The 16,013-nt window shown below is 40.4% G+C and overlaps 1 protein-coding gene across 1 annotated transcript in view; it reads left to right on the top strand.

Annotated features, from left to right (window-relative positions):
* The window catches only part of LOC119140884 (CDC42 small effector protein 2), a 50,098-nt gene extending 45,272 nt beyond the window's left edge, over nucleotides 1–4,826 (top strand). Inside the window, exons 3-4 of the mRNA XM_037372549.1 lie at nucleotides 3,461–3,578; nucleotides 4,018–4,826. Coding sequence (XP_037228446.1) covers nucleotides 3,461–3,559 — 99 coding nt within the window. The 3' untranslated portion in view covers nucleotides 3,560–3,578; nucleotides 4,018–4,826. The remainder of the gene's footprint in view (nucleotides 1–3,460; nucleotides 3,579–4,017) is intronic.
* The last annotated feature ends 11,187 nt before the right edge of the window (nucleotides 4,827–16,013 follow it).

Genomic DNA, 16,013 nt, shown 5'->3' with positions numbered 1-16,013 from the left:
TTATTTTAGGTGCAACAGCCTCTGCATTTTAGACTAATACTTCTTTACTCATTAACACAAACATGCATGTGAGGCGGCAGGCAACCCCCTCCTTGCCCACCTAGCCTTCCCAGGTGCCTCTGTACAAAAGATATGAGTCTCTGGATGTGGAAGACCAGTCAATGGATGATGTGGATGACGGTCCATCTCTATCAGAGGTGTTGCCAAGGTCCGAAAGGTCTACTCCCTGTATCACGACCACCCGCACAAGGAAGAAAAGATGGGTTATATTTGTATTTGTAGGTGACTCCCTTCTGAGTGGAACAGAGGGTCCAATATACCAGACAGACCCTCCTCTTAGGGAAGTCTGCTGCCTCCCTGGGGCCCAGGTTAAGGACATCACTAGGAAACTTTAGCCTGGTATGGCCCTCAGACTATTACCCACTGCTCTTCCATGTGGGTGGCAATGAAACCACAACGTGTAGTCCAAGGGCAATCAAAAGACACTTCAGGGCCATGGGATGGTTGGTAAGGGAATCTGGAGCACAGGTAATTTTTTCCTCTATCCTTCCAGTTGCAGAAGAAACAGAATGACCCAGTCTATTAATACACGGCTCTATGGCTGGTGTCACCACCAGAATTTTGGATTTATTGATAATGGGATGGCCAACACGGTACCAGGGCTGCTGGCATCAGATGGGATTTACCTTTCTTAAAGGGAGAAGAGGGTCTTTGCTCACAAGCTAGCAGGGCTCATTGACAGAGCTTTAAACTATAGACTTGAAGGGGGAGAGGGATAATATCAGGCTTGCCCGTGACAAGCTGTGGAACAACACACCAATGTTAGAGGGACAGGATGCTAGTGAGGGCCTTCAACGTGTTGCTCCAAGACGTGCTGGGTACACTGGAGTACACTTGAAGTTTTATGGAGATGACCCAGGGGCTCCTGAGGTAATAGGAACCAAGAGGGAAACACTGGTGAAATACCTCAAAGGAATTAAGGGGTGTTCCTCTAAGAAGATGAAACAGCTGACAGCCCAGAAGTGCCTCTACACCAATGCATGCAGCATGGGCAACAAACAGGAGACGTTGGAAGCCACCATGCTGCTAGAAAGCTACGACCTAGTTGCCACTACTGAAACTTCATGGGACAAATCCCATCACTGGAGTGCAGCTATCAATGGCTACAGGCTGTTTAGAAGGGACAGGTGAGGAAGGAGGGATGGAGGGGTTACCCTCTACATCAAGAAATGGATAGACTGTGAAGAGCCGGCTCTGAAGAATAGCCATGAGCAGCTTGAAAGTTTATGGGCAAGAATTGGAGACCAAGCAACAAAGGGAACCTTGTGATTGGTGTCTAATACAGGCCACCTGATCAGGAGAGCCTATTGACAAAGCCTTCTTACTCCAGCTACAGGAGGCATCGCACTTGCAGGCTCTTGTCCTGCTGAGGGACATCCACCACCCTGATGTCTGCTGGAAAAATAGCATGGTGAGCTGTAGGCAATCCAGGAGACTCCTGGACTACACTGAGGATAACTTCTTAAGCCAGGTAATAGACAGCCCTACCAGAGGGGATGCGATACTGGACCTGATGGTCACCAATGAAAGTGAGCTAATCAGTGATGTCAGGATTGGAGGCAGCCTGGGCTGCAGTGGTCATGCACTGGTGGAGTTTGCAGTCCTGAGGGATATTGTTCAGGTGAAGAGTAAAGTCAGGACCCTGAATTTTAGGAAAGCAAACTTCCAGCTGTTCAAGGAGTTAGTTGATAGCACCCCCTGGGAAACTGCCCTCAGGGACAAGGGAGGAGAACAGAGCTGGCAGATCTTTAAGGATGCTTTCCATAGAGTGCAAGAACTCTCAATCCCCATGTGTAAGAAATCAGGAAAGGAAGGCAAGAGATCAACATGGATGAGTCAAGACCTGCTGGTCAAACTAAAAGGCAAGAAGGAAATGCACAGGCAGTGGAAGCAGGGACAGGTATCCTGGGAAAAGTATAGGGATGTTGCTCAGTTGTGTAGGGACGGGATCAGGAAGGCCAAGGCACGGCTGAAGCTGAACTTGGCAAGGGACACAAAGAAGGTATGTCAGCCAGAAAAGGAAGGTCAAAGAAAGTGTACCCCCTCTGATGAACAACACTGGCAAACTGTAACAACAGATGAGGAGAAGGCCGAGGTACTCAACAACTTTTTTGCCTCAGTCTTCACTGGCAACCTCTTTTCCCACACCTCTCAAGTGGATGGACCACAAGGCAGGGACTGGGGGAGTAAAGTCTCTCCCACTGTAGGAGAAGATCAGGTTCATGACCACCTGAGGAACCTGAACACACATAAGTCTATGGGGCCTGACAAGATGCATCCCAAAGTCCTGAGGGAACTGGCTGATATAGTTGCCAAGCCACTCTCCATCATATTTGAAAAGTCACGGCAGTCAGGTGAAGTCCCCAGTGACTGGAAAAAGAGAAACATTGCACCTCTTTTTAAAACAGGTAGAAAGGAGAACCCTGGGAACTACCAACCTGTCAGCCTCACCTCTGTGCCTGGGAAGATCATGGAACAGATCCTCCTAGAAACTATGCTAAGGCACATGGAGGACAGGGAGGTGATACGAGACAGCCAGCATGTCTTCACCAAGGGCAAGTCTTGCCTGACCAACCTAGTGGCCTTCTATAATGGAGTGACTACATCAGTGGACAAGGGAAAAGCTATGGATGTCATCTACCTGGACTTCTGTAAGGCCTTTGAGACAGTCCCCCACAACATCCTTCTCTATAAATTGGAGAGATATGGATTTGATGGATGGACTGTTTGGTGGATGAGGAATTGGCTGCATGGTTGCATCCAGAGGGTAGTGGTCAACGGCTCAATGTCCAGATGGAGCTCAGTGACAAGTGGTGTCCCTCAGAGGTCTGTATTGTGACCAGTACTGTTTAATATCTTCATCAATGACATAGTGGGATTGAGTGCACCCTCAACAAGTTTGCAGATGACACCGAGCTGAGTGGTGTGGTCGACACACTTCAGTTACTAGGTAGATATTTTATAAATTGATTATTGCATTTTTAATGTAATGGTATTAACTTCACTGGTTTATCATGCTTGGCAAAGAATGTTTTCCATATAACAAGCTAAAATACAGCTTGTCAGGTAGAGTGGAATGGATACTGATAAGATTGGATTAATTTTCTTGATTAATCAAGCAGCTCAATGAGAGCCTGAATCAGCCAGTTTTCTTTGGGATAGAGGAAAAACTTCTGCATCAGCACCACTTCTTCTGTCTCTCCTGCTGTGCTGCCTGCAGAAGTGAAAATTCCAGAAAGCCTACTCTGCGTATATCCTCATGCAAAAGTAATGTAGCTTTAATGGTGAGAGTGCACTTGAAAAACAAACCAAAAAATAAAACCAAAAGCAAGAAGAATCCATAGTTCACTTCTGCTTGTCTGCCTTGTTTTCTCTGACCCCCTTTCCCTTCTGTCTCCAGGTGAGCTCAATTCAGAACCAAATGCAGTCCAAGGGAGGCTATGGAAGTGGCATATCTGCAAGCATTCAGATGCAGCTTGTAGACACTCAGGCAGGATAACCCTAGAGAAACCTTTCCAGTAAGTATTACTGTCTGCTTTTCAGGCACTAGTAAAGTAGTGAGGAAGAACATTCTGCCACATATCGTGATTAGCTCCCTATAAACAGCTGTGTCCTTATGAGGCACTATTAAAATGTATTTCTGGGTACAACATTCAATAGCATGTGAGCATGTTGATTTTTATTATATAATGAACAAGACAGTAATAATTCAGTCCTGACTGCAAAGGTGTCCTTAAACTTGTTTTATGTCCAAGAATTTATTGTAGGTAAATCTTTGCAAGAGAACTTAGTTGTATACCAAATTTCAAAAGAGTTTTGTGATATAATTAGGATATAATTTTTGCAACAGTACCATTTAATTAAGCAAAATATGCGTGGTGGTAAATATGTTATGGTAGGAAAATCATCACTATCAAAATGTTCAAAACTCAGTTTAATGTGTTTTTTGTGTTACAGGTTTATTTTCCTCTTTTACCTTGGTCACTGCTTTATGTTCATGATGAGAGAAGTGATGGCTCATTGTTCACACTTTGTGATTACTGCACTGAAAAGTTGCTGTTCTGCTCTGATGATGCCATTTATGAGATTGGTCCTACTGTGCCTTTCAGTGACATGCACACATTGGCCTCCTACCAGTACCATGGATGTAGAGCTGTTTAGGATCAGTTTTAGCTGTTTATTAAAGCAAATTAAAGCACCAACCTTAGCTTCCATCATCAATACCTAATGCACAGCATTCTGTTACTCCTTATTCTTTAAATATTTTCTCCAGTCAAGTAATTTTAAAATAAGTAAGTGTCCATTACTATTTTTAATCTCTCATTGTTCATATCCATTTTTGAAAGGCCAGTTCCCTGCAAGCACAAATTATTATTTCATACAAAATCATCATAACAGATGACCACATGTTTTGTGGAGCTGTTTTGTGTGGTGGCCTGTTTGGTGCCAGAAAAAAATTAAATTGCTTACTGCAGACTGATGATACTGTTGTTGGTGAAAAATTTAGCTGTGGCATGTCTCATGCCTGGTTTTGAAAAAGGACTTGTATCTTATCTGCTTCAGAGTTAGGTTTTTATTTTAAGTTTTATCCAACTGGTCTTGAAATAATAAAGAGAAAACTTGCATTCATAAGACATTTGTTATAAATGTTCAGTGTATTTATTTTGAAAGACTTGACCTCAAGACTGTAAACTGGTGTAGTATCTAAGTATTGTGGAAGTGTTTTAGTATATTTAAAAAATAAAATAATCATGTTTGGCTGCTTCTTTTTTTTTTACATTTTTTCTTAATTTTAGGCTGTATGGTCATTTTCAGTAGCAGTATGTCAGACTGCCTGCAGTATTAGCTGAAAATTTTAGTAGCCCTCTCTAAGTAGTTAGCAGTTTCTGTGTATTAAATACTTAGGGGCCATGGAAGTTGCTAAGAGCAACATAATAATCTGGCAGAACAAATGCCAGTGAAAACAACATACAGGGTGACTTTTTACAAAGTTGACAAAAAGCCTTTTGCTCAGGTTCCAAAGCATGTTTCTCTTTCACATGTGAAAACTGTATTTTGATATTGCACTGGTTTTGAATTATCTCTGTAAATCATCCTTTTTCTCCTTGTTGGTGGTTTGAAACAAGTTGATGGTTTGAAACCTGACTGAGATTTTTATATGGAAAAAAATTATCCTAAGGCATAACTGAGCCTAATAGTTTCAATTTTTATGCATAAACACCCATGTGTTTATAAATAAAGATTGCTTCATAAATTACTCTTTATTCTCTCCCTCTGCTTTCCCTGATTTCACATTGCAATAGTTATCCAACTGATTTAAACATTTATGAACCTACCTACTCTTCTCCTCAGTTCACAAAGATCAAGGGCTACGGAGGTAGCTGGCCTTCCCTAAGTTGTATTCCAGTGTATTCAGTTAGGTTGGATAGTCTTCACTGATAAAGGTACTGATTCTTGATGACACAAGATCAGATGTTTAGTTGTCTGGGGTGCACAAACACATAGCAATGCAGTGACATTTTTAGGAGCCAGCATTTCTCATGCAACTTGATCAATGAGTCTTAAATATACTATGATTACAAAGTTATTTAACTTTGTCATCAGTAACTGCAGCTTAAATTTACTTGCCAAAACTATCTTGCATTCCTCAACATGTCTTCAGATCAATAGCCAGAAAAAAACTGACATTTTTAAAAGACATACTTTTTTGTACAGTGTTCATTCTTTATTAAAGTCAGTTCAGTGCTGGCTTGTAGATATTCAAAGGAAAGCATTGACTTTGATTCATGAAATGTTTTTCTTTCAGTTGGTGGCCTGCCCTTTTTCTTTTTCATTAGTTACATTTGCATCAGAAAAAAACTTGTAGCCTACAGACAAATGCGTGGTGAAAATTCTCTGAAGAGTAACCTGTTAGTGTGAGAAGAAAGTAATTTTCAGGCTTGAGTTTTTCATTCCACTTGACCCTTTTGTTGCCAAAGGGATTAAACCTTAATTTTATTAGCTGTTTTGTTTCATTGATTTAATATGTTTACCAGAGTCCTCTGCAAGTATCTCAGAGTTTTCTTACTAAGAAACAAATTGGAAACCTTCCTACAGGATTTCTTCACTTTTGACTACAACTAGTATGTGTGTTTCCTTGCTTACCCTTGATAGTGATTCATATTCTTTTACTCTGGGGATCAGAAGACCAATTAAATACATCATCATAGCAATATGTACATCTCCATTAAATAGATGTGCAAAGCACAGTACCATCTACTCCTGTATTTTGCTCAAATGTACTTTTTGTTTGACACTCTCAAAGTTAATTCTTTAAGAACTAATTTATTACTTAAAACTTCATGCTAAATGACCGAAAGGACTTCTAATCAAGGGAGTCAATCTTGGGAAAGAACAGATAATGATAATAACACTGTTATGTAAATTATGCAGAAAGAAGTCTCCAAGTGAAAAAAGTTCTGGCTGCAAGAAAAGACAAGCTGATAAGGTGTTGCAATCACTAATTTGCACTAGAAGTGAGAAACTTGTAAACAATCCTCTGTGTGAATGAAATGAATATGTAATGTGAATATGCAAATACTCTACTGTATATAATGCGTACCCTCGAGTATGTTGGTGTGCATGTTAGGAGGAAAGATCCCCCATGTACCCAGTGCTGCAATAAACCAATGTCAGCTTTCTAAACTATCATTTGCTTTGGAGAGTTTTCCAGGTTATGATTTTTGGTAACAGAATTTGGCAACCCAGGTGTGGATAACTGGCTAGCTGAAAAAGGTCTCATAGACATAGTCCAGCTGGCTGGACAAAAATGCACATCGCTCTCAGTTTATCTGAAGTAAAGCAAAAATACACTGTCCTTGGCTGTTCTTGTTACACAATAACAGGAAGATTGCGGTGGGAAAAGAATGTTGCAGGTGGAAACAGATAACTACAGAAGAGAAACAAGGGGCGGGCTTGGTATTTAGGCAACTAACCAATAATGAGCTTAACTTTTGTAATATGTATGAGCTAATTATAAAAAGGCATAAAAGGTGACTGTAAGGTTCAATAAACGAAGTCTGCTGATCACTCATATTGAGTGACTGTGTCTTCCCTCTGTTATAAATTGAGACCACAATGGATCATAATCCAATTAAAATTTTATTAATTATAGCAAGTAGAATATGAGCAAAAACAGCGCTGGACGACAGGGGAGTCTGCGCTCCGCCAACTGCCATCCTGAGCAGTTCAAACAGTCCCTTTTTATACATCTTTACTCCCGTGTTCATGAGGTAGTGGAGGTACCCTGCGCATGCTTCGGTTGTTGTTAGGGGGTCGTTTTCTGCCTTCTGGTGGTCGTTGAGGCCGAAGTAAGAAGTCTTCCTCCTTTGTCCCATAGTTGACCCCTCACTCATATGTCCTTATATGGGGTAGTTTGTCCTGTTTCTGTCGGTTCCTGGACATCTGGTGGTTATCTTATCTTGCACAAGCGGTATCTTGTGGCTGTTTATATCTTTTGCTGTCTGACCTTTACATTGGGCCTAACATAAATCTTTATAAACAATACCCTAGTCCATAGTTTCTCACACCTCCATCGCGACAAATGGCGCCCGAACAGGGACCCTAGAGAGGGCTGAACCTGCGAGCCACGGTTCGACGGAGATTCGGGTACCGGTCCTGAAAGCAGCGCAGGAGGCGGAAGGGCACAGTCCCCGCGCCCGGGAGCACCTACAGAGGGTCCCGCCGGCCACGCGTCGCCGAAGTCTCGCAAAGGCTGCAACAGCGCTGACGAAGGTATGGAGAGACAAGCGACGTACGATTCGCTCAAATGCTTTTTAGAAAAGCGGAGCGTTCGGGACATAGATTGTAAAAAGGAATTACCCGGGTTATTAACGTATGGGATAGCATCCGGGTCCCCCGCGGCAGCGGCGAGCGGCGGCGTGCGGCCCGGCAGGCCCCTTCCCGGCCGCGGTTTCTCTCCAAGGCGGCACCCACCCCCCCCCTCCGATCGGCGCCATGGCGATGCAAGCGGCCAAGCGAGCTGACATCTGGCTGCCCCCAGAGGTCAATCGGGTCCTTTATATTCGGAACCTGCCGTATAAAATCACAGCGGAGGAAATGTATGATATCTTTGGGAAATACGGACCTATTCGACAAATCAGAGTTGGAGACACTCCTGAAACAAGAGGAACAGCTTAAGCTTCTCAAGGAAAAATACGGAATTGAGTACAAACCCACCAAAAAAAGTGCTTCAGATGTCCCCTACAAGAATTGGGTTTCTGCCTTGAACTAGCAATCATCTCTGTGCTTAAAGAGAAGCCTTTTTGCCTTGATGGAGATAATTTATTCTGTATTCTGTATTTATGCTGTATTCTGAATGTGGAAATTGGTTGGGACTAGGAGGCTGTCTTAAAGGCATTTTGCAAACGGGATTATTATTTTTGATCATTATTGTAATAATAGTTTCTTGATCAAAACCAGCCAAAATTATTTGTAAGCATTAGGCATATCTGAAGAGAATGCCTTTATTTGAATCAGCACTTAAGGTGTAGTTTAGTCTGAGGCTGTGGTTTTATCTGCTTCTGGTGAATTTTTGAAGTGATGAAATCACAGATACAAGATATCCTAAGAGTTATGAGGTAATAAGGTAATAATCTAAGTAAGGGTGCTGTCTTTTAAGTCTACAAGTGCAATATGCTTTTATGTAGCAGAGAGAAACTTTAACAATAATGTTGCTTGAGTGAGATGTGCATGTGACAACTTGGGAAAAGGGATATCACAACTGGAGTGCAACAGTGTTTCTATGTCTGGCAGAGTGAAATCTTTCAAGACCTGAGTTTAGACAGTCTAAAATAAATTGTTAGTATTCAGAAAACCCATCTTAAGCCTCTTTTGCTTACATAGTGTTATGGAAGTCAACTGCTATTGTAGAGAATTAATGATTTTTTAATACATATTAACAAATACTACTATTTTAACTTGAGGCAGTTGAGTGAGAAATACTCACGTGTAGCATGAGGGAATGTCAGCATAAATCGCACTTACAGTAAGACTGCATTTTTAATTACTGTACTCGTTAAGATTCGATGATGCCATAAGGCTAAGGCCTTTTATCACAGATCGGTTCTGAACTAAAAGGTGTGTGCACATGTAGATATGCACATTTGTGTTATTTTCCTTAATTGGCTACAAAATAATATAATTAGTTCGGGGACTAGATCTTGGGAATATGTCTATTATACTTCTGTTTGTTAAGGAACGTGCATAACACACAGCACCCATGTAGGCTTGGCTTGTGGCATAGTTGTCAAATTTAGCATAGACATTCAGACAGATAAGCAACGTACTCTTCTTGTGTGTATCACCTACAAGCCATTATGGCTTAGTGTGTAAATCTGTACGTAACTATTGAAAAATCCACTTATGAATGTATATAGCTTAGAACTAATTTTTCCCCTTTGTTAATTCTTTGATATCAATGAGGTATTCTTTAGAAAATGTATGGACTGGTTGGTTGCATAAGGGCAGTTGTTATTTGGACAGAAAATTGTTAATGGTCAGGGATTTTCCACTAAAATATTTGCAAATATTCCTAGTCAAACATCAGTTTGGTTTCTTTTTGGGTTTTGAGCTTGCATTAGTCCATGTTCAGAACTTTAAAATTACCTTTGAATTTTTTAAACTTTTTATATCACTGGAACAGAAAGAGCATCTAAATTAATCTTCAAGCTAACTTTATTTTTCAAGTATTTCTGGAATTATACTTCTGAACTGAGATTTTATAAGTTGGCTGTGTATTTTCCTGTGTTAAAACGCTGTTATTGAAAATGGTCAACCAGGCCTATGTCGCCCAAAATAAAAACGGGGGAATTGTGGATAACTGGCTAGCTGAAAAAGGTCTCATAGACATAGTCCAGCTGGCTGGACAAAAATGCACATCGCTCTCAGCTTATCTGAAGTGAAGCAAAAATACACTGTCTTTGGCTGTTCTTGTTACACAATAACAGGAAGATTTTGGTGGGAAAAGAATGTTGCAGGTGGGAACAGATAACTACAGAAGAGAAACTAGGGGCGGGCTTGATATTTAGGCAACTAACCAATAATGAGCTTAACTTTTGTAATATGTATGAGCTAATTATAACAAGGCATAAAAGGTGACTGTAAGGGACAATAAACGAAGTCTGCTGATCACTCATATTGAGTGACTGCGTCTTCCCTCCGTCGCGACACCCAGGTGGGACTTGCTCTCCAGAATCTTGAAAGACCAGAGGAATCGTGAGGACCCCAAGCACGCATCGAAGTATGTTGGGGAAGGCTCTCCAATTCATTGACCAGGTGAGTTTCTGCAACAGGTCTCTGGGATATTAACAACTTTGGTCATAAATAATTAGGTTGCTTACAAATAACTTGTATTGGAGAGTAGGTTAGAGTCCCCCCTGTGGGTTAGAGTCCCCCCGGAATATTCAAATTATATACACATTGTTGAGCTATTGGTATTGTAGGTTAGGGTCCCACCAGGATATTTGATGTGCAAAACTGTGTAAATCCATACACTATTATGAATTTACATACGCCCAGAGTCTGGATTTTGGGTATTGGTAATTTGAAACTTTATTGGAATTTGAAACTTATGGATTTACATACACCCAGAGTCTGGATTTTGGTTTTTGGTAATTTGAAACTTTATTGGAATTTGAAACTTTGTTCAATATTGTTTTCTAGATTTTGTGTATAGGTAATTTGAAATTTTATTGGCAATGTGAAACTTTTTTGAATTTTGTTTACCAGATTTTGTCTCTATTGGATTTGTTTGCCAGATTTTGTTTAAGTGTTGGGTGTCTGTAATTTTGAAAACTTTGTAACATGGGGACATTCTACTGAAGGGGGGTGTGTTCTTAAGAGTTCTCCATTGGGCTGTATATTAAGATATTGGAGCAAGTTTGGGGGTGATCCCCTCACTCAGAAAAAAATTGGTAGAATATTGTAATCATTGATGGCCCTTGTATACCTGTAGATGATCAGGAGAAATGACCTAAGAACAGAAGTATAAATTGTAATAAAGTATTGCAATTAATGGTGGTTTATAGATGTGAAGGAAAATGAAGTCCCATATGTGGGTTTAGTGGTTGTTTTTTTCCTTGAGAATTTATGAAAGAAGAAGGAAATATAAATTGATGATATTTGATTCTAATGTATTGATGATGATAGAGGATAAAAAGAAATTGCCTCGGTGTTGTTCTGCTTGTAGTATTGGGAAAAGATGTTTGAAAACGAAAAATGAAGAAGAGAATGTGCACTTGATGGTTTCAGGATAGTATTCTTAATAATAGGAAGAGATTTTTGCTTAAAGAAAAAAAATGGTATTGGAGAAAGCTCAGGAAAAGAAGAGGATAAATGACTTATATTCCTTTGTTTGTGGGGCAGTCTGCTCCAGATATAAGAAGAAAGTTGCAAAAAGTAGATGGTACGTCTGGAATGTTGATATCTTAGTTGACAGAAATTGCTTATAAGGTTTATAATAACAGAGAGGAATTGGGGGGGGGGGGGGAAGAGAGGGAAAAAAGAGGATAAACAGAAAGAAAAAGAAAAAAAATGCCGCAATTTTGGCAGCTACATTTACCCAAGCCCAAACTTCATCTCAGGGAAGAGGTTTCCTGAGACGACAAGGGTGTGGAAAAGGACAAGGAATAAGAGGAAAAATAAGGAATAGAATCTCTCTGGGGAAAGATCAGTGTATGCTTTGCAAGGAAAAAGGACATTGCAAAAATTAATGTCTAAAGAAATAATCAACTAATTGGATACCCTTCGTCTGCATCCATTCCAGAGGCAGACCTACTTATGATTGGTATGGAAGATTCAGATTGACAGGGAGTAGGGGTGAGCTTAGAGGCATCCCCAGCAGATCCCCTGGTGCCAATAAAGCTGGGAAATAAAACTATAGATTTCTTGATAGATACAGGAGCAACTTATTCCATAGTAACTAATTGTAAGGGGCTTCTCAGTAAATTTAATATTCCAGGTTTTGGGGTTACTGGAAAGAGAGAATTAAGGCCATTTTTTAAACCAATGGAATGACAAAATGGAGGTAAAACTTTAATACATGAATCCTTGTATATGTCGGAATGCCCTATACCTCTCAGGTTGGGATTTACTTAGTAAACTACAGGCCCCAAAAACAGTTTTGAGAATTCCATTCAGTTGCATATCCCACCGGAAAATGCCTGGAAGGTGCAATTATATCTGCTGCAAGGGGAACAACGAAGTGAACCAGAAATCTCCTAAGAAATCCTGGATGCTGTATTTCTGTTGATATGGGCTACTGAAGTACCGGGGAAAGCTAACACCATACCAATAAAGTAGAATTAAAACAGAACTCAAAAATGGTAACAAAAAACCCCAACCAAACAAAAGAAAAGCAAACAATATCCTATGAAAATGGGAGCAAAAATTGGATTAGAGACTTTGATTTGTACCACATGCTGTGACCTCAGTGCTGGAACAACAAGGACATCACTGGTTATCACCTAGTAGAATGATCCAATGTCAAGCAGTATTATTGGAACTGGACGATGTCAGTTTAAAGGTAACAACCTCTTTGAATTCTGCTATTTTGTTGCTGGTATCTGATGATACAAACCTAGAGCATGACTATATATTAACTATTGAACAAGTCTTTTCCAATAGGCCAGATCTGAAGGATGTTTGACTGGAAAATCTGGAGTAGATTCTCTCAGTTTTGTGCTGAATGGGGAGCGACGATCCGGATATGCAGTGGCAACTCTGGAGGATGTGATTGAATCACAACCCTTGCCATCAAATACTTCAGTACAAAAAGCTGAATTAATTGCTTTGACTAGAGCTCCGACATTGTCACAGGATAAACAAGCCAATATCTATATACTGACTCTAAATATGCCTTTGGAGTGATACATGCGCATGGGGCAACGTGGAAAGAAAGAGGACTTTTAACCTCACAAGGGTCACCTATTAAGCATGGATCAGAAATATTGAAATTATTAGTAGAAGCAATTCATAAACCTAAGGAAGTGGCCTGAATTAATTGTAAGGCTCACCAACCTGGGCATACTGAAGTCATACGAGGGAATCGTAAGGCTGATGAACCAGCAAAGAGAACGGCCAACGAAGCAATAATGGGAGCCTTGATTCCTCAAAATGTAATGAGAACTGAAGTGCCCAAATACAATGAAAAGGAGAATGAATTAGCTAAGATGCTAAAATGTAAAAGGACTTCAGACAGATGGCGGGTAACATCTACTGGACAATGTTTGGTAACAGCTCCCATAACACAGAAGTTGCTACAGCAGACACACAAAGGAACTCATATGGGAGCAGATGCTATAATCAATCACAAGTGTTAGGAGATACGCAGTAGGGCCAAAGATGGAAAGCTATGCTGATCAAATAGTAAACCAATAAGTAATATGTTGTAAAATAATCCTAAAGTGGAATTAAGACCTCCACCTGGAGAGGTAAAGAAAGGTAATATTCTGGAAGAATATTGGCAAATTGATTTTTCTGAATTACCAAAATGCAATAATTATAAATATCTTTTGGTATTGGTAGATACCTTTTCAGGATGGCCTGAAGCTTTCCCGCACCGGACCAATCGAGCTAGAGAGGGAACAAAGAGATTATTAAATGAGATTATACCAAGATTTGGAGTTCCAAGTGGGATCTCATCAGACAGAGGCCCACACTTTATAGCAGAAGTAATACAGACAATTTCTGCCCTTTTAGGAATAAAATGGGATTTACATACAACTCGGAGACCCCAGTCTAGTGGGAAAGTAGAAAGGATGAATAGATCTTTAAAGAAACAACTGGCTAAATTGTATCAAGAAACTAATTTAAAAAGGATAGATGTTTTACCTATCACTTTAATAAGAATCAGAATCACCCCAAAAGTCAGGGAAAAGGTGAGTCCATTTAAAGTATTATACGGAAGACCTTATGCTGTAAATTTAACAGGAAAGGAAGACCAAATGCATGTTACTGGTGATCAGGTGTTAACTGAATATATTGTCTTTGGGAAAGACTCCTTCCTCATTGTACAGGTATATTCAACAGAGAGCACCTGTACCATTGGACATGCCGGTGCATCCTTTCCCACCTGGAGATCAAGTGCATCTTTGAACTTGGAAGGACGAGTCTTTGAAGGAGCAGTGGAAAGGACCATATTTAGTATTACTGATAACTAATAATGCAGTAAAACTTATGGGAATTGATTCTTGGATCCATTACACCAGGATGAAAAGGAGTTCTGAGGTAAAGTGGAAATCAGAAGAAGCGGCTACTATGAAAATAAGTTTCTCAGTAACTGGGAAAATTCCTACACGGTGTGTTCAACCGTAGATGAGGCTTCTGGCCCAGTCCCAGAGCTTGCCTGCCTTTATACTCAGTGAAAAACAAAAATAGTTTACACACCTAGTGTATGCAAACGTTTAAGTTTAGGCTAAGTGCAGGCGTGCAGTACCTTATGATTTTTAAGGTTCACACATGCCAGGGATATTGGCCAGACGCTCAAGCGTGGTGGAGTTACCGTCATGGCACAGCTGCACACAATATTTATTGTCTGGATGGTCCTGTTCATATCTTGCTTGTTCGGGGGGCTCAAGACAAACACCACCTGCTCATTAAGGTTGTCCTTGAGCTCCCTAAAGCTCACTGTCCAAGTTAAGCAATCCCTAATTAAAAACAAAGGCTTTTTCATAAGCAGCAATCAATTTAATAAGTTTTCACCACAGTGGTTTATTCCTTGGTTGAGGGTTGCTGAATTGGAAAAGAGAATGATAAATATATCTGCAGTAATGGAAGGGAGAGCCAGCAACACTGCAGATGCCATAAAGGCTTTGCAGGAAGAAGTTTCAGAAATAGTTTATATAGTTATTTGAAGAGGGTCCCCCGTGGAGAGTCGGCCAAGTCACGACAATCACACCAATATGGCTACATGCCGTGCTCACTTTATTAAACAAACAGGTCATATTTATAACTTAAACCGACCACTCACACGACTTTACACACAGGTGATTGCATAAAAGTTTCTGGTCACGCAGGTGTCTGTGTTGCTGATCGGTGAGCATGCTGCAGGTGCCTGATCAGAGTGTGCCAATGAGAGTGTGTTGATTTCACGGTTCCCAGGGCTTGCTCTGCACCTGGCTTCTTGTTTGTGCATAGCTTGTTTTCTTTCTCACCCTGCGTGTTCCCAGGACAATTTAAAGTTGCTCTGCAGCTTTAACTAACAGGCCTGGGTTGTCCAACCCGGACAATGGTAACATATGTCCTCGGTCTTTAAAAATTCCTCTACATATCCCCCTTTTCTTTTTGGACAACCCTTGTCTGTTTCACAATAGATGTTAAACCTTTCTTCAAACAAGAAAATAAACAGCCAAAACCTAAAAACATTACAACAATGATTATAACAAAGAGTATTCCTTCCATCAATAACGTCTTTAACCATCCTGTTATCCCCAATCCTCTCAACCATTCATCAAAGGGATTATCATCAGCAAGAATATGCTTCATGTTTCCCTGCAGTTGTGACAACTTCTTGTGCATCGATATGGAATGATCGGAAAGGTTCATACAACACATCCCTTCAAAATCCTCACAACCATGTCCATGTGCTAATAATAAAAAATCTATTGCAGCCCTTTTCTGTAGCGTAGCATGCCTAACACTATCTACATCAAGCAATAACGAATTTAAAATCTGTGATGTAAGATTAAATTGTTTCTCTCCCCAGCACACTAACCTTCGTATATTCTTAGCATTTAATGCTGCTATTGCCCCCGGCATAAATATGGAGGCTAGGACATTTGCTGTTACAGACTGTAGATCGACTCGGTCATTACATGTTTCATCAAAGGTGCGCAGTGTCCTCTGTGATCTGTGAGACTGTTGAGTCATTTTTAATAAGTCTTTCATATGTGGAGCAAACATAGTCAAACGCCCTA

The sequence above is a fragment of the Falco rusticolus genome, chromosome W (assembly GCF_015220075.1).
Source record: "Falco rusticolus isolate bFalRus1 chromosome W, bFalRus1.pri, whole genome shotgun sequence".
NCBI lineage: Eukaryota > Metazoa > Chordata > Aves > Falconiformes > Falconidae > Falco > Falco rusticolus.
Note: the sequence above shows the minus strand (reverse complement) of the source record. Positions and strands in the feature narration are given on the sequence as shown.